This window comes from Scatophagus argus, chromosome 6, assembly GCF_020382885.2.
Source record: "Scatophagus argus isolate fScaArg1 chromosome 6, fScaArg1.pri, whole genome shotgun sequence".
NCBI classification, from domain to species: Eukaryota; Metazoa; Chordata; class Actinopteri; family Scatophagidae; genus Scatophagus; species Scatophagus argus.
Window position 1 is genome coordinate 20,398,937 of NC_058498.1, and position 18,063 is coordinate 20,416,999.

General features: G+C 39.7%; 1 protein-coding gene across 4 annotated transcripts; it reads right to left on the reverse strand.

Moving 5' to 3' along the window:
- Positions 1-4,864: 4,864 nt before the first annotated feature.
- Positions 4,865-17,176, reverse strand: LOC124060756 (sex comb on midleg-like protein 2). 4 transcript variants are annotated; one of them, XM_046392042.1, is made up of 15 exons: positions 17,036-17,176; positions 14,775-14,883; positions 14,374-14,424; positions 13,893-13,963; positions 13,396-13,630; positions 12,541-12,629; positions 12,190-12,433; positions 9,244-9,509; positions 9,043-9,136; positions 8,724-8,927; positions 8,425-8,586; positions 8,102-8,230; positions 6,967-7,188; positions 6,717-6,880; positions 4,865-6,569 (listed from the first exon to the last, which is right to left on the reverse strand). In XM_046392042.1, exons 2-15 carry the CDS (start codon positions 14,794-14,796, stop codon positions 6,444-6,446), a joined length of 2,079 nt encoding a protein of 692 aa, XP_046247998.1. In that variant the 5' UTR covers positions 14,797-14,883; positions 17,036-17,176; the 3' UTR covers positions 4,865-6,443. The 4 variants fall into 4 exon arrangements, with proteins under 4 accessions (XP_046247998.1, XP_046247996.1, XP_046247997.1 ...); XM_046392040.1 differs by having other exon boundaries at positions 6,967-7,185; positions 14,350-14,424; XM_046392041.1 differs by having other exon boundaries at positions 6,717-6,877; positions 14,350-14,424.
- Positions 17,177-18,063: the final 887 nt, after the last annotated feature.

The following is an 18,063-nucleotide window of genomic DNA, read 5'->3' on the forward strand; positions in this document are numbered from 1 at the left end:
TTCAGAAGTCTCCACAAGTCTTCATTCAAATGCTATCAAAATTGACATTCTCTAGATGGTACACATGCAGTGTTTCAGATGGTGTTCAGATAGAATCTGCAGTCGTATTCAGTATCTTGTTGTAATTTGTACTGTTGTACAACATTTTTGTTGTGGCTAAGTGTTGGATCAGTCATCACCAAATATTTGACAGTACACCTGAAACCAGCAGATTGATGTGTCTTTTTCAGAATATTATTGTAAGCATTTCAGTTTTAAAAAGGTTCTAAAGGTTGTGAGCTCAAACCCTGCTGAAGGCCAACACAGACAGGTGTACCTAATCTTCTGAGGCTGCAAAACACAGTCCTTCAGTAAGACCCCTGTTTGTTTTAATCCTCTCAAACTTTCAGGTTTCCTTCACATTTCAAAACTGTCTTTATTGCTTAAATACAAACAATACATTACAAAAAAATTTTAATATCTCCTAAATACTTTTGTAACCAAGCTTGGTGGCATGTGGCCAATAGGTGGCGCTGTAGCAACATCACACGTTTAAAGAGCAATAATGCTGCTGCTTGGCCTGTTTTGTTTTGTTCCTTCAATATGTGAGAAGGAACATGGGCTCCATGGCTCAGTGTCACCTCACCTGGAGATACAGAGGTTGTGGGTTCAAGTCCCAGAGTGATCGAGTCCCTGGATCCTGCATCAACAATGGCTCACAGGAGGACTTCAACATGCAAACAGCTACAATTACAGTACATCACTAACCATTGCTCCCACAATGAATGGTTGCTTACACTCTTAAAAAGGAGTAGTTTGTTTGTAATACACACAGTCAAAGGTCAAGGGTGTTGATTTGGGGGCAGAAAGGGAATCTAATATTCCGAATTGCATTTTCATTAGTGTGTTGTCACCTGAGACAGAGTTGTTCTGTTTCAGGGGGAGTAACCCTTAACACACAAACCAAACACTGGCTCTAGAGAGGACCTTTCATGATTTTAGTGGCCATCGTTGGTTCCAATCCACCACTGCACCGCTACATGCCACTAAATCCCACATACTGGACCTTTAATAGTGTGATTTAAAAACATTAAAGGCAGTTCTGTGGCTTTGTAGAGGTTTTGTGGTTTGAGAGAACAAATGATTCAACAGTACAATAAAAACAGCCCTGCGACTTCAACATGGATGTCGTTTTGTTCCACGGTCTTGCTGTGAACAAGGAATAATATCTGACAGTACTGTACAACACTAATCTTTAGGTTATCCTGTAACTGTATTAGTAAAATCATTGTTTACATTTGTTCTCGCTCTCATACACAGCAAAATGTATTTCCAGTGCTGGAAAGTAATTTCATACATTTACTCAAATGACTCACTTACCTGACAGAAACAATTCAGCTACAATTTTGAGGTGTCATAACTGTAACTTTGATATTATTTTACTTACAAAATAACGTGCTGAGAATGAGATTAAATTACACAGCAGTGTTGCGTCAAGTACAATGCAATACAATACAATACAATCCAATACAATGCACTGGTTGTTCAGCAGATATTTCGACATGTCAAAGCAAGAAACTCACTGGTGTATTAATAATTTCCGCTTTCCCTTGAGGGGGTCTTTCTGTTGTGTGTGTGCTCATTCACTGTTACTGAAACACTTCATGGAGCTGAGCCATCTTTACTGATAATAAGTCCACCTGTGTTTTACCTGCTGTGATGGCTTCAAAGGTTCTAACAGGAACCACAAACCCCCATGAAACAAGGGCTGTGATTATTGTTCCGTTTATTTACTGTATCCAAACTCATGTGAATATTGATTTTCATGATGACTGCCAAGTCTAACCTTTAAATTCTGCTAAATATTACATTTAATTAATCTTTAATTAAAGTACCATAAATATTTCAAACAATGACTAACCAAACACATACTTTTTCTTAATATTTAACTGTTTTGCTATTATATTCCTATCCACTCCTCCCCACAAAAGAAAAAAGAACATTTTGAAAACTCATTTCCTGTGATAGAACCTGAATGTGTCCTCAGCCCCCAATATTTATTACAATCACTGCCTTGATTATATCAGAAAAACAAGCTGAGAGAGATCAGACTGAGGATCTATTGGCATTCACATCACGTGAAAAAAGTACTTGGAAAGAAAGAAAGGTAAAAGTTAATTATATATGGACAGAAAGTAATGTTTGCTAATTTACAAATTAAATACTTGTTCATTGATTTACTATCACTTAATTATCTTACTCACTCACTGGTGCTACCCCGAACAGGTCGACAATGTAGGCTAGTAAGATTACAAAACAGAGTTACTGTGTAAGATGAAATTAACGTAAGTTATGTTGATATTTCTTACTTGGCTACCTTTATTGATAAAATAAAAACTTATCACCATGTGTTATCAGGACAGAACTCTTGTCTTTGTGCAACTTATCAGTACACTGAACAAAATCAATCACTTCCTGTTCCCAGACCTCACAGAGCGCCTGAAGAACCAGAGAGTGAGTGTTGAGTAGAAGATGTCGTCCTCCTGGACCGAGACCCTTTACAGTTAGTGGTGTTCAGTTACGCCACCTGAAGCCTGTTCCTGTTCCATATTGAGATGAGTTGGTAAAGCAGAACAGGACATTACAGGGCATTACACAGACAACAGAGTTATCCAGGCAGAGTGTTCAAAGCTGGTTTAAAATTAATCTGGAATTATGTCAAGTCGTTAAACCCAAGCCTGCAAATGTTCAGCATACTGACAGGTGGTTCTGTTTACATGAACTCTCTTCAAATACAAAAAATGTCTCAGTGTCTTTATTATAAAAGAGTGCTGACATGTTTTCCAAGACAACATGCAGGTATGATCACATGTTTTCTGGGTTGCAGTGAATGCTGGATGTCTGAATGTATCTGCCAAAGATCGTCACAGATGGATCGGGTATACAGAAAGATTGCTTCCCACTTGCATCAGGAGTGACGCGGATGAGAACTTGTCTTGTGGCCTAATGCATTGATGACTATCACTGCTGTATTTCTATATCTGTAGATTTCCTGTATAAATGCATACAAGTTTGAGGCGGCTTAAGTTCAGGAGGTGGAGCAGGTTGTCCTCAATCTGAAGGTTAATGGTTCCATCCCCAAACCCTGGGCACGACACTTAACCCCAAAATGCTCCTGACGGCTGTTCCGTTGGTGTGTGATTACACTGGTGGACTCAAACACCCCCTTGGTGCCCTCATTTTAAAAAAAAAACAAAAAAACACCACAAAAGTGCCCTCTTGGGTGCCTTTATAGTAGATAAAATATGATAATGTACCCTCTGGGGTGACCATTGTGCATGACACCATGATAGAGTCTCTTCTATGATGCCCTTGCAGTGGAGAAAGCATAATGCACTGCCCTCAGGGGTTTCCCTGTCTGGGAAAATGTGATGCATCGTCGTCATAGTTGCCCTACATGTTAGGGAATCAGTTGGTCTGCACTTGCCTCTGAATGGTTAAATAATAACTAGTTCCTGATGTTGTTTTTCTGCGACGGAGGTGTAGTAGTTATAACATACCATAATAAAACATATGTAATCTTAACCAAGGTTTGTAACTGTCAACTGTTTCACCATAAATGGGTCACAGCTTTGTGCACTGGGTCCCCATCACATACAGCTGGTGCACTTTTTATTTCTTTATTTCTTTACTGATTTTGCCCTTTGCAGTAAGCAAAAGAGGAATTAAGATAAACTGGCAGACGAAGTCTACTGAAGCAGACTGCAACATTTCTGGTTCCTTGCTGTGACGCAAACACAGTCCATGCAGTAAAGATGTGTGCTCCTTTTTGTTGTAAAGGAATCTTGGTTTTGTGATAAATAAATTAATAAAATCTATTTATATATTTAGTGTGTAGGATTTAGGGGGGGTCTATTGGCAGGGGGTTAATAAAATATTCCTAATTACGTTTTCATTGGTGTCAATGGTGATAATCACCTGAAAATAATAATTATATATAATAAAAATTATCTTTGTGGAATTACTGGACGTGAACGTGCAGTCATGTGACTGTACTGTCATGTCAGAATTTATTCATTAAAGCTGTCTGATCAAGGAGTCAGGTCAGTGACTGTAAACTGGTTCTAAACTGTGTTCTCTCATGTATACAATAAATTCAGTATAAACACACACACGACGTGAACTGTCAGTGAGGCAAAAAGGTGAAGTGTACTGATGTTTTCTTACATAGCATCACATCCTTTTCTACAGATGAGACATTAAGCCATTTAGAAGTACTTCAGTGTTTGGGATTTTTATCGAAGTCCGAGCTAAAAAGCAGCGTGGAGCTTAGTTTTCAGCACTGATGGTGGAACATAAAGTGTTTTAAATTCAGAGTGCTTATTGGCCCATTAGTTTGGTTCCACTGCATTGTTCACTGCAGACAGTCTGATAACACCAGTCCCTCTTGGTACAGTGCATGTTCTGCCCAAGACACTTGTTGTATTACACATGGACTTTATGGTTTATGATGAACCAAAATCATTTTTTTCAAAGTCTCTGACATGTTTTCAAATTGTTTTGACATTTTCTTTTCTTATATTTTAATGTCATAAATAAACACGAGCAGGTCTGGCTTATTTCTTAGACTTGAGAGGTAACGTTTCAAAACAAACGTCACAGAGACTGATGTGAATTTAATGTTGGAAATGTCGGACTTTCTGATTCTTGTTCTTTGTAGTTCTTACTGTGCAAAGAACTCATTTTATATGAGCTGGACAATGAAGTCCTGCGTAAATTTTCTAAAATCAGCCGACAAATTACATATTGTTGTTTCTTTTTTCTTCTCTGTGCAAATACCTCCTCAGTCTAAATACCGTCATGGTCACAAACAACACGTGCAACCTTTGTTTTTGGTAGGTTTATAAAAAAAAAAAAAAGGAAATACACAACATCATAAACACATATTGTTTATCTGGTGTGACGTAATGGACAAGTGACTTTTTGCAACACACATTTTTCAAGTACTTAAAAAGAAGATGCAAGAGAGGGAAATGAACAGTACTTCGATCCTGTGTTGAATATCATATGGCACAAGTCTTTTTAAATCAAAGAAGAGAAAAACAGGAAAATTCAGTTAAGTATATTATAAACAGTATGCTACAAAAGCTTGTACTAACAAAGACCACATAAACCTGAGAAATGTCATAGGTAAAGCAAGGCAGAGTCTATTACTGGAGTATCTGAACTAAAAGCGTTGTGTTTAGTAATAAAAAGCAGAATGGTACCCACTGTGAAATATTCACCACATCCCCATCCCCTCTATCTTCACATTTCTAACTTATGTATATGATTTCCTTAAAATATTAAGTTTCTACAAAATGTACATTCTGTTGCTGATATTCATGGTTAAACCCATAAAACTGTACACATCTGTTTTCATTGCTAACAGTGATTGAAACGGTCAAAAGTGACAACACTGAGGTCGCAGGTGGACGAGCTTACATGATTACGACTGATAAAAATATTACATCAAAACTAAACACAGAAAGCCCTTAGAAATGTTGGATTTGCACTTCCTTAACAATCTGTCCATTGAAATAGATAAACCCACATCTTCTAAGTTCACTCAGAGCTTGGCATACAAACGGTTTGACGAAGATAAGAACTGCATGGGGACCAGTGGGAGGCAACATCGGGCCCACTAAGACACAATGATACATCATGCCACACGGCAGATGATGAGCCTGCAGGACGATTCGTAGAAAAGGTGAGCTTCAATAAAAATTGTCATGAATACAACATGATCCCCGCCAGGATGCTGGCGACGTTAAGCAAATAAAAACACCCGTCTAGTGTTGTGTGAGCGAAATGGAATGCAGTGACAGTAGCATTCTTCTAGCAGGCGGATGTACCCATGCTTGAGGCAAACATGTGAGGAGTGAAAACAGCTACACACGAGCAAGCATCCAAATTCTCTTGATGAGCACGGGGAAGAACATCTGATGGGTTTATTGTTTTTGTTGTTTTTTTTCAGTATATCGACTCTTCCTTATTAACTGGAAATTCAACAATAATAAAAACATTATATAAGAAGAAACATTCTCCATCTTTGGGGATCCAAAACCAGGATCAAAAGATTTCATCTCGTAAAAAAAATGTGTCCACGTGTGCACATGTGCTATGCAATGTAAACACTACAGGGATTCTTTTCCTTTGGATTTCATAAAGTCAAATGGCGTCTGTTAGACTTGAACAGCTTTTTGTTCACTGATGAGGGGATGAGGTAATGTGTCAGCAATGCACGGCACACTTTCTCCACTCTGGAAGTCAGGATGAAGTTGTAACATCTTAGTCAGTCCCTTGAGGTGCAGTCTACAGTAACACGTAGCCCCTGCATGCCCCATGAGTCTGTGTCCAAACGCTGGCTCTTCCAGGGCTTATTGCTCAGGGGTCTGGCAGGGACAGGGCTGTCCTGGCTCCTCTCACAGTTTGCCTTGTTTCAGCCTCTCTATGTGATGGCATAACTTCAGTGCAGGCCCCAGTTTTAGACCCATGTACTTCATGATCATGTCGCTCCGCAGCAGCATCAGAGCTTTTCCATCAATCTCCTGCGGAAACCAAGAATGGGACTCATATTAAAATACCAAGTAGGGAAACAAATGATCAACAGTAAATAATGATAGACCAAAAAACAGCTTGTAGCCTTAGACTCAAAATTTAAGTCCCACATTTTTAAATAGTAAAAGTTAACTTACGTGTTTTCTAAATAGTTCAGCATGTGGAGCTAAAGCTGTAGGGTCGGCGTCCCGCACAAACTGCATCACCTCTTCAATGGACCAGGAGGAAGGGTTTTTACTGGGGAGCTGCAGGCTGTCCCGCTCAGACGCTAGCACCTCAGGACCTGTGGTGGAGCTGGCTGCTACCAAAGCAGAACACACACACATTGAGCATGTGAGGCAGAAATAAAGTGTTTGAATAGAGTCGGTTAGTTCCACAGGTTCTTACCTTCAACTCGTCTCAGAGGTTGTGTGGAGCTGAGCTCTGCAGCGTTTGAGGAGAGGCGGCGCATGGGTGTGCCGTTGCCAGGGTGGTAAAGGCTGCTGGCCTGAGAGTGGTACTCCGAGGAACTGCGCACCATTTGTGGTCGAGGAGTCATGGAGTTGGAGGCTGAGTCCATGTAGCGCTGCTCCTTCATTAGGCCGTTCTCTTCGTGGGGCAGGGTCTCTGCTGGAGAGAGAAACACGAGTGACGTCTGAATGTCATTCTTTAAAAGCTTCTCTCACATACTTTCATATGAATTTGAGACAATGGCCCATATATGCATGTGATGGTAAACTGGTCAGAAACACAACTTTGATTTATAGACAGTATCCAAGTACAACTGATACGAACTAAAGGGATCAGTCATGACGGACTGAATGTCAGGGAAAGGGGGCGCTAACATGTGGACTTGTAGGATGCTACTGTATCTGCTCTCTCCCTCACTTTGTTATGAAGGCATGAGGTCACTGTCACTGAAGAGCAGAAGTACTGCAGGCCTTCACAACTCAGGATGACATATGGAACAAATTAACCTGCAAATCACTATACAGCAGGGACTAGCAGGCCTAATCCAGAAACATGTGCCACTCATTATAGTATCATCGTTCACCACGTTAGCGCCAACTCTGACACTAGCGCTGAGCAATCAACTAGCATCCACACTGCAGTATATCAAGAGAAAACTTTTTGGCATATTATACAACACAAACTTCTGGTGAGCCAATGGCTTGGAGGTATAATAATTTGACATAAAACATGCTTATAATGTTGTTTCCAAAATAAACACAGCCGGCCCCTCTACTGAATAATCCTTTGGATCATATGAGCTGTGATGGGCGAATGCTTGACTGCCAAAAAAATATCTGGAGACAACAGGCAGGCTACATGCAGTGAGCATAGCACAGGGCGGCTGATGTCAGATCTGCTTGCTCGTATTAAGTGTGAGGCAAATAATGAACATTTTAAAACACATTTGCTGGAATCTGTAGTATAGTATTAAGTTTAAGAAGTGAAGCACTGCAGCCAAATTTGACTTAAAAATGCAAACTCCTCAGTTAGTTATGTCTCTCATAAATTAAAACAAGCATAAAAGCTGTACCTTCTGAAGGGTGAGCTTCAGCACGTAAATGTTTAGGTGACAGAGGGGCTGCGTACGGCGGGGAGACTCCAGAGAGACTCCGTTTACTGCCCCGAGCCAGAGACGGAGCGTCCAACGCCTCTTCTTTCACTGAAACACAGACATAACTGATTTTAGTTCATAGTCTACTGTATGTGCATACACACTACAGCGCGGCACAAAGATAATCAGATAAGATTCATTTCTAAAGCCAATGTTTTCAAGTTCTTTACAAGGTCTGGAGTATACATGTGTAGGCTATATTCCTCCCTGAAATCCCTCTTATGACTGCATGCAGGGGTTACCTGACTTGGTCCTGTCATAAGCAGTGTAGTGGCTGAACGGCTGGCTGCTGAACAGGTTGTCGCACTGCAGGTGGCGACACATAGTCTCCAAGAACCGCAGCACAAAAGAAGCACTGGAGGCTGCTGGTAGTTTGACCACACGAACCCCACCATCTGTTCTCACTGGGATGAAGGACAGCACGTTTTATTGGTCAACATGGGCCACTCGTACAGATCATCTAATGAGCATGTTATTCTACTGCCTCTACTATTTGAGAGGGAAGACACTTCCAGCAACCGGTTTGTGTGTGTGAGTCTACCTCTGACAATCTCTCCTCCTCCTGAATGAGTCTGCAGAGCACTGAGCAGTACTTTAGGTTGGTATGCACAGTCTATACATGACTGGACCACCTGCTGAAGCACAGCATTCACTGGCCCTGGTCCAAAGTGATCAGGCAGATGTTGCATCTGCTTCCTGTCCAGGTGGGGACCACAATTTCCATGCTTATTCACATAGACACACACTGGAACAACACACAAGAAAAGCAGAGGACAAATTAAATTTTCTAATGATAGCTTTAAGTAAGTGTAAAACATACAAGAACGAACTTTGAGAAGCAAACAAGCATTAATCCTTACCTGTTGAAACCACAGAGCTGAGGCTGGGTGGGCCTTCCTGCGGGACCTGAATGCTGGGCAGTTGTGCTGGACTTTGGAGGATCTTGGACTTTCTCTGAGAAACACACAATCATTTGAAAATACACTTTAACATAAACAAGACGTACTCACTCAGCATTTAAATATCGCTCTTTTTTTTCCAATCGTTCAGCAGCGTCTCACCTTGCTTCCAGGTTTGGGGCCTCTCTTCTTGTGAGGCCGCGGTACCAGCTGTGTGTTTTCAGGTACACTCCCGTTTTGGGCAGCTGCTGCCTCTGCCACAGCTTTGAGCAGAGCGATGGTCTCACTCTTTGGCCGACGACCTCTTACCCCCTTCCTGACGGGCAGAGGGGGCAGAGGATGGGGGAGTCTGTAGGGGGACTGCATGGAACGCCTGTTGGGCTTGGAGGGTGACACCTGGAGAATCTGCAGGTTCTTTGGCAGGGTAACTAAAAGTAAAAACACAGACATGGACATAAAAAAAGAAAGAAAAGATTTTGGGCATAGCATTAACAGTGGCCTGTTGGCTCCGTGGATTGTAGATTGACTATGATGATGTCCAAAATGAGAGGATTATAGAAATGAGTATTGGTTTGCAATTTTCCAATCACTGTATAGTCTCTGCTGGCTAATTAGAAAGACAAATCATGCTATTATCTGTTGACACGGAGATCACCGCAGTGCTGCTGTTGGTGGCTGGGATTACAGTCAAAGTAAAGAGATGGTCTCGTGCCATTTGGAAAGAGGCATCTCATTACTGGAAGAAGGAAGGGAAGTGCTCCAATTTATGTCGTACACTTCAAAATTACTTGCTTTCTGACTTACGGGTTCTGTGCATAATTGTTCTGGCATGGACTTGCATGTAACATATGTGACAACTCAAGGTTCATGGGCCAAATTTGGCCCAGCACCTCATTTAATGTGGGTTGTGAGACTGTGCAAAGAATATAATTTTGCAATAAAATTCTTTACTGCGTTACAGAAGTACAATGTCCATAAACTGCATGTCACTGAATGGATCCTGACTATGCTATCTGTGTACTAAAAGGCTTCTCTTATATATATTAGTTTCCAACGAGTGGTTGTAATTAGTGAAGCTGGAAGTTGTTGCATCTCTGTCTTTTCCAATTTCCAACACTAACATTTTGCATACTGCAATTTGTTTTTGTTGAGGTGGTTTGTTCACAAGGTGCATCTGAATGCACCCTGAAGTCCATGTTGGCACCCACGCACTTTGCCATACAAGGGGATCTAGATTTCAGAGTTTACAAGGTGTACCTGAATGCACCATGAAGCCCCTCTCCTTGCGTGTGTCAATCTCATGTGTCAAAAACAGACAGCAAAGGACAGAAGAAGCAAGGCCATAAATGATACCAAAACACAGCAGATACTCTCAGCATATGTTTTTATTGCGTAACATTTGTAGCAAGACTGTTTTGATATTGTCAAGGCAAGTCTTAATTCATCCAATTTGTGACTCTATCTCACACCTCTGCCATATTCTGAACATTGTTGAAGCTCACAGGACTCCCAGCAAAAAACAAAAAAGCTCATTTGTACAGCAAATGCAGCTAAATAGATGAATATAATCCCAAAGATAAAGATCATACACATCTGAAGAGAAGAAATAATAATACCACACAAATGGTGCAGAATGATACCTAAATCTTGAATACACACAATTCAAGCACACAATACTTTCACCATCAATAAAATGATTCAGCATTTCAGCCTTTTTCATCACCAGTATATAGACTGTGAATGCTGGTTCATTCTACAAACAAAACAAATGCCTTTAGCCAAGACCTGACACAGAGTAAAAGTGTAACTCACCGGCCTGAAACGAAAAACATTTACACCAACACATACCCACGCAGAGCAACAGCCCATTTACTCCGCTAGTAAATATTTTTCTGTTTCTGTACGTCCTCAAGAATTCACTGACAATTCCCACACAGAGTAAAATAAATCTTCCTCCAAAACTCAACACCCGCTCAAAACAAAGCACAGGATGATGGAGGAGTTGGAGAAAGCCGACTGATCAGTATTAGATGGAGAAAAAAAACGAGCATAGGGTGGCAGGGGAAGGATGCGTGTGCTTTTCATACGCCCTCCAAACATTTTTTAAAGGCTATATAAGCACTCATATATGAGTAGGTACAAGTATGTTTAAAAACAAGTAGAGTAGAGTTGTAGTAACCGCTTTTTGCATGTTTTTCATGTGGTTTGTGGTTGATAATCTCATATTCACCATCCAGTCTCGTACAAAAAAGGGGTTGAACAAAAGTCAGGGACTGTACTGAGCAGCTTTTATGTAAATATATTTTTTCCATGTAAACAGGTGTGATGTGAAGAACATAAATCCTCCTTGTTCATTCCTCCCACTTGTAATCCTGCCTGTTCCACGCCCCCACAACCAATCACAGACATGCAAACACTCCGACAGGACTCCACGGTGTATCTGCAGAGTTTCACATGCAACACAGCATGCCTGCCACGACTGTTGGCTCAGTGTTCATGACAATCAAACATTCTTCCCAGTGCAGCCACTGTGGAGATTCTACAAGCACTACAGAAAAGAAACCCTTATGTATCAGGAATAACCATGTCATGTGTTAAACAACACAGCATGGAAAAGAGCTTAACAAATTTTAACTTAACCAGGAAAATACAGATTTCTCCAGAACAACTACTGTACCAACATCAACACCACCAACCCAGCTGTAGAGACATCAGAAGCCCCTGTACAATCCTTGAAGCAACAGTTATCAAACCACTCATCTGAACTGTAAATCCGAGTTCATACCTCTACTAATACAGAAATGTTTCCAATCAGACTTCACATCTGGAAGATGTGTCAATATGTGTTATCAGACTGTACGTAGATCAAGAGGTAGAATTCATGTGTTCTTCTACTGTATGTCCAGCACCTGTTAACGATTAGGCTGAGTGTATTTTACCCTGTCAGACCAAGAAACAAAAACAGATAACTAATGTTTATTGTGTTTATATTATTATAGCTGTGGGTGCAATGTCCCAAATGTGTGTGGGGATACTGATTACAAACAACAGAATAAAAACCTCAATCTAAATGCACAGCTGTGCTGCCACCTAGAGGGTAACACTTACCACTGTTGCCTGGTGGCTGGAGGCTGTGCTTGGTGAGGGAGCACCAACCCACAGGGAAGATGTCCCGGGAGTCATACTTGCACCAGTAATCAAAGGCACCCCGCCACCCATCGAACATGATGAAGACCTCATCGCCCTTCACTTCTCCTATGGTGGCAGGACAGATGAGGTACGGATTCTTCTTGTCCACAGCCTCCAGCTTCATGCCTGGCTTGAAATTGTTCTGGGTGGGTCTTGGGGGTTCCTGGAATGAGCGCAACATCCTCATTGTGACAGTTTTTGAGTATGCGCACTGTTAATAAGATGGTAGCGTACTGTTTGTGCAACAAAGGCTTTCAAAGCTTAATATACCTTTTTAAAGGCTGTTGCTGGTGCCATCTCGGCTCCATTTAAGGTTCTTAACAGAAACATGGGCCATGAGGAAGCATTCATCCGAAATCCTACAGGAGAAAATTTAAAATGACAGAGAGAAAAGCTAATTCACAACACAAATATTCAGCTGTATTAGCACACTGTGTGACTTTATGAGTAATTTCCATCTTTTGCTAACCTTTTCTTTCAGGTGGAATGAGCATAATTTTTGCAGATAAACACAGTGTTCAATGGACTGCATTTCTAAATGTACTTCTTTCTTATGAATTCTTCAAGGTAACATAACGTTGTTTGGCATCAATGTTAAACGCTGTCAAAGTCAAGGTGAATAAAATACACCTGTGGGAAGTTTCATTACTTTCAAATACACACACACCCACACACACACCCACCCACACATACACACATCCATGTGCGTAACTTTATTACCTTGCTACTGTAATTACTCAATATAAACAAAAGATTATAGTCAATTATGCTGCTGCTTTTAGGTTCTTTCAACAAATCCAAACAAAATCAATAAGAACCATAGTAACTGATACCTGCAGGAAAATTTTCTTTCACAACAAAGTGACAGTTTCTACAGCACTTAATCACAAGAATTTTATCAGTGAACCTTTTCTTCTTTTACAGTTGCACAAGTTTTATTACCTTGTCACGGCAACAAGTGTCATTTTGAATGAAAAATATGCCATGGTAAATCATTTGTTCTGTTATATGGAGAGCCACAGCTAAGGATATTGAAATATTTCCTTTACTGTCATCACACAAGTGTAACTGACAACAACAACACAACAACAACGTACTTCCATCCCACCTCCCTGACTTTCTTACCCAGAGGTGGCTGCAGCATGTCTCCATTCTTCTCACAGGTGCCAATAGGTTGAATATCAGAGGAGTCTACCAGTCTCCAGAAGTCATTGCTGTTGTCGCTTCCATCCAGACGGAGACGCAGACGAACCCCAGTTAAACCCATTACTGTGGCAATACAAACTGAAGTGGAATTGCGTGGGTCATGGGCTTCAAGCTTCATTCCCACCTTGAAATCATTGGAGGGTGGGACTCTAGCCTGCAGATATTGAGAAAATGTGCAGATACTGTAAGCACCGCTCAAATACATACTAAACAAAACACACTTTAACTTTAATTCAAACAATCCAAAGAAATCACTGAAAGATAAACTGATATGCACTGTTATATCCAACTAACGTTCTGCAAATTCTTACCCAATTACTTACATTTGACTTAATTGTACATTTAAGTGCAGGAAGAGGTCTCCACCACAGGGCCCTGGTAAATATTAAGCACCTCAAAATTACAGGAGGACATACCTGGCGAAAACAGCTTGGTGGAGCTGGTACGGATGATGTTTCTTTGAGATATTCTTCCCAGCTGAAAGCGTCTAAAGGGAAAAGCATAAAAAAGTAAATGTTCTTACTGCAAAAAACGCCATTAAATGCAACCTATGCTAAGATTACTAGACAGCTAATGAGAGGTCACCTGCTGCCTGAATTTTGAGGTTAGTACAGAGAGCCAAAAATAGCCAAGTCTATGAGAAAGTCTGTTGGTGAGCCAAAGCTAGTTGCAGGTAGAGTATTCCTTGAATGGGGGAATTTGCCTCTCTATAACAAACAAATGTAATTTATAAAGTTAATGTAAAATGATTATGGGGCACTGATAATGTAAGCACCCAACACAGCTCCTCCTGTGTTAAACCAAAACAATCTAAGGGGATAAGACTATAGAATCAAGGAAAACACATCACAAAATATCAAATAAAAAGTTCACCTTTAGTTGTTGCAGGGGTTATACCTGTTAGTGGAACTGTCCTTCCCGGTTTCTCCTTTTTGCCATCTTTCTGATCTAAAAATGATGAAAGTATATAAAAGAGCATAAAAGCAATTTTATAAATGTATGAAAATACTAAATCATTCTGACAAATCTTTACAATGTAAGTAAAATACAGTTTCAAAGGATTGTGTGCAATAATTTGCAAAATATTGTACTGAATCCTTAAGAGTCATCACAGAAGATGGCACAGAAAATAATTACTTAAAAACTCTAATCTCTTCAGTAAGCTCTTGAAGGTAACCATAATGACACAAATGAAGCTGTATAAAGTCCCTAAAGTCCCACTCTACACCCACGCAGGTGTTTTCACTTAATGTGTGTTCAAAGTCTAAATCAAGCATAATAGAAAGACATGTTCTTGCCTTTTAGCGGAGTTTTTCCCATGGTGGCTGATAATCAATGGTGACACGTCCACAATGACAAGCAATGGTGAGTCTGTATGCTTTGCTTCTGTGCCTGTGTAGCTTCGCTCTACGAGTATTAAAGGTGAAAATATTTCATGTGAAATGCAGCACAGACACACACAGTATACACAAACTATTTTCAAGAAGATTCATTATCGCACTCTAAATACACAGACAGCTTTGCAGCCACAGCAGCTTCCACTCTTCTGGCAAGGCTTTCAACAAGATTTTGGGGTGTTTCTGTGGGAATTTTTACTGATTCATGCAGTAGAGCATTTGTGAGGTCAGACATTGATGCTGGACGAAAAACAGCCCCGTACCACACCGGAATTCAATAATAATAAGGTATGTCCCAATACTTTTGTCTATATAGTCTATGTCATTTGGAGAGCTGTGTAGAAATCAGCTGTCTGTATACCATACTAAGGCAAAAAGTGGTTTAATTGATGATTATTTTCACTTTCCGTTTCTAACCCTGGCAAATGGATCAATGGAAAATAGCATTAAAGATGGTGTTTCAAAATTGTTAAAACGACTTGTTTGGTCAGACTAGAATAGTCCCAAACACACAATTTTACATTTCTAGAATAGAACTGCAACAATTAATCAATAAATTGACTGAAAGAAAATTTCTTGCCAACTATTTTTCCTATCGGTCATTTTTCAAGCAAAAATGTCCAATATTTGCTGCTTCCAACTTCTTAAATGTAAGGGTTTGCTTTTTTTCCTTGGTCATTTATGATAGCAAATGAAAAGTCTTTGGGTTTGGGACAAATAATTGTCAAACAATTCAAAGGCACAATGTAAATTGATTTTAGCACTGGTGCATAGATGAGGACAACAAAAATTTACTACACACATTTTCAAATATTCTGTGTTTTCACTTATTACATGTTAATTCCGTCGTGATCAATGAAGTATCTATCTATCTATCTATGTTATTGTTGCTTGTAATTACCTGAATGGTTTTTAATGACTTTATACAAAATTACTACTGATGCTATGCTTTATCTCAGTGGACTTAGTAAAGTGGAAGTTCAATTATAGTGATATTCAGCCCGTCCATAAAAAAAAGAAAGAAAAAAGAAGAACAACCGATGAAAAGAGCATGCAGCGGGGAAATCACAGGAAACCAGAAAGGTAAGTTACAGTGTACTGCCTTTAGCATAGGGAAAACTGACTTTTTTCGTAAAGTATTACACATCACAACTTCTTTCGTGTACAGTAGTGTATTATTCCAGTAATGGACACTCCCACGGAGACGGGAAGCCTATAACATGGTGGGTTTTCTTGTGAGGTTTAACATTGTAAGGGCAGGCCTGTGATGTACGGGGACAGTCCATGTCACACTGCACTTAACTTGTGTGTGTATGGTGCATTCCCTCCGCATATCCAAATTTGAGTTTAGTGCTGATATGTCATCTACGGACTTGATGATCGACACACTAGGGAATTGACGTTATTGACTTAATAAAACAGGCGTACTATATCTTGAAGTGTTAAACGAAGAAAACAGGACTGCGTGTTTTCAACGTCAAGTACCCGTTTACAGTAACAACACAGGCTAACTCATTAACACTGACGCTAAAATTAGCCATTTTGGATGACTAGTAAGCTATAATGAAGCTAACGTTACCGTTTCATGAGACTAATTCGTTACATTTCTGGACTGTTTTTACATTAGACATTTTAACCTAAGAAAAATGTTGCCCATAACGAGGGAGAATTATCTGCCCACTTTCCAATGTTTTTCTAACCTTCTCTAGCTAACATAACGTTACCTAACGTTATCAACGTTAACTGTTAGCTGGCTAATAGTGTCATCTCACATCAGCCTTCTTAATGTTAACTTGGAAACTAACAGCTAGCAAATTTCCGAGATGGGTGACGTTGTACCGTCAATTTAGTTGAGATACAACGTTACACTAAAAAAGGCTTTTATTGTAGATATTGTACCTTTACTTTGGGACACTGTATCTGATGAATAACGCTGTACGATTCCAGGTAATAGTCTGGACCCAATGTTGACAACTAGGACTGCTTGATTTGCTAGCCACTGCTGGCTAATAACTAGGTTGGCTAACCTTAGCGTTAACGTTAACCCTCTGGGAGCAGTTTCTTCCATATTATCGAGGATAATTATACAGAACCAGGGTCGTGTAGCTTTATATGACATTCTACCAAAACTCTATATTATTTAGTCTGGAAAAAAAACTTACAATTGCCGTCCTTTTTCGAGTGAAGATCCACACACTTTTCTCTAATCGTCAGCTGCCATTTTTTCACGAATGTAGTGTATGCTTACACGCATGTAATTTATGCCAAAGATAGTACACTATAGCGAGCACAAACAAGCAAAACAGCGAGACAGACTGAGTGTGCAGAATTTAGGCCAATTAATTCTCACAATACTCACATTACAGCCAATCGGGCAAAGGTTTATTCATTTCATCCAATCAGCATTTAGACTACTCGGGCTGTGAGTTTGGATTATAAAAACTGATACTAGTCATCCATCTTCACGTTCTCTCTTCTTTACAAGGTCTTTCTCCTGCTGAGGTTCAAAACTGATCAAAATGCTCCGTCAATGTTAAAAAAATAAATAAATAAAAATCATAATGAAGCCAAGGAAAATTTTGACCACTAGCATCACGTTGAAGAGTTAAAAATAACGCGAGGGAGAACCAATAAAGTACAAAAATATTTTTAAAGTAAATAAGCAAACAAATTTTATTTAAGAGAATTGCTGTTCTTTTTAAACAGAGAATACTAGATAGCACGTTAAACATGCTGAATGATAGAATAGAATAATATGGATAATTAATATTATAATATAGAATCCTAAAATTAATTTTGACATTTTGTAAAATTCAGGCCAAGATAATCGAAAAAAAAAAACTAGGCAAAATAGAACAAAACAAAACAAAAGAAAAAAAGAAAAAACGACAATCCAATATAAATAAACAGTTTCCATGAAAGTTGGTGACATTTCTATATATGTCACCAAGCAAGTCACCACACAAGCCAGATAGCAGGACATGACTCAGATTTACTATCCACGTCAGTTTCAAACTCTTGTGTTTTCCCCCGCCCACAATTTTCCTATAAAGTTTTTTTCAAGATTTTTCTCACAATATGGAGCCTAAAGTGTCAATTTTTAAATATGGTTCAGTGGTATAGTAGAAACAATGGAAGTGACATGGAGCAACAAAATATACATTCAATGAAAATGAAAACAGAAAACAGG

What these genes read in the sequence shown, in the direction of transcription:
- LOC124060756 (XM_046392039.1), bottom strand. Translation starts at nt 14,796, where the DNA reads ATGGGAAAAACTCCGCTAAAAG. An exon ending in CCAGCCACCAGGCAACAGTG is followed by an intron (nt 9,510 to 12,189) that starts GTAAGTGTTACC and finishes TTTTACTTTTAG; the next exon opens with TTACCCTGCCAAAGAACCTG. An exon ending in CAGCTCTGTGGTTTCAACAG is followed by an intron (nt 8,928 to 9,042) that starts GTAAGGATTAAT and finishes GTGTTGTTCCAG; the next exon opens with TGTGTGTCTATGTGAATAAG.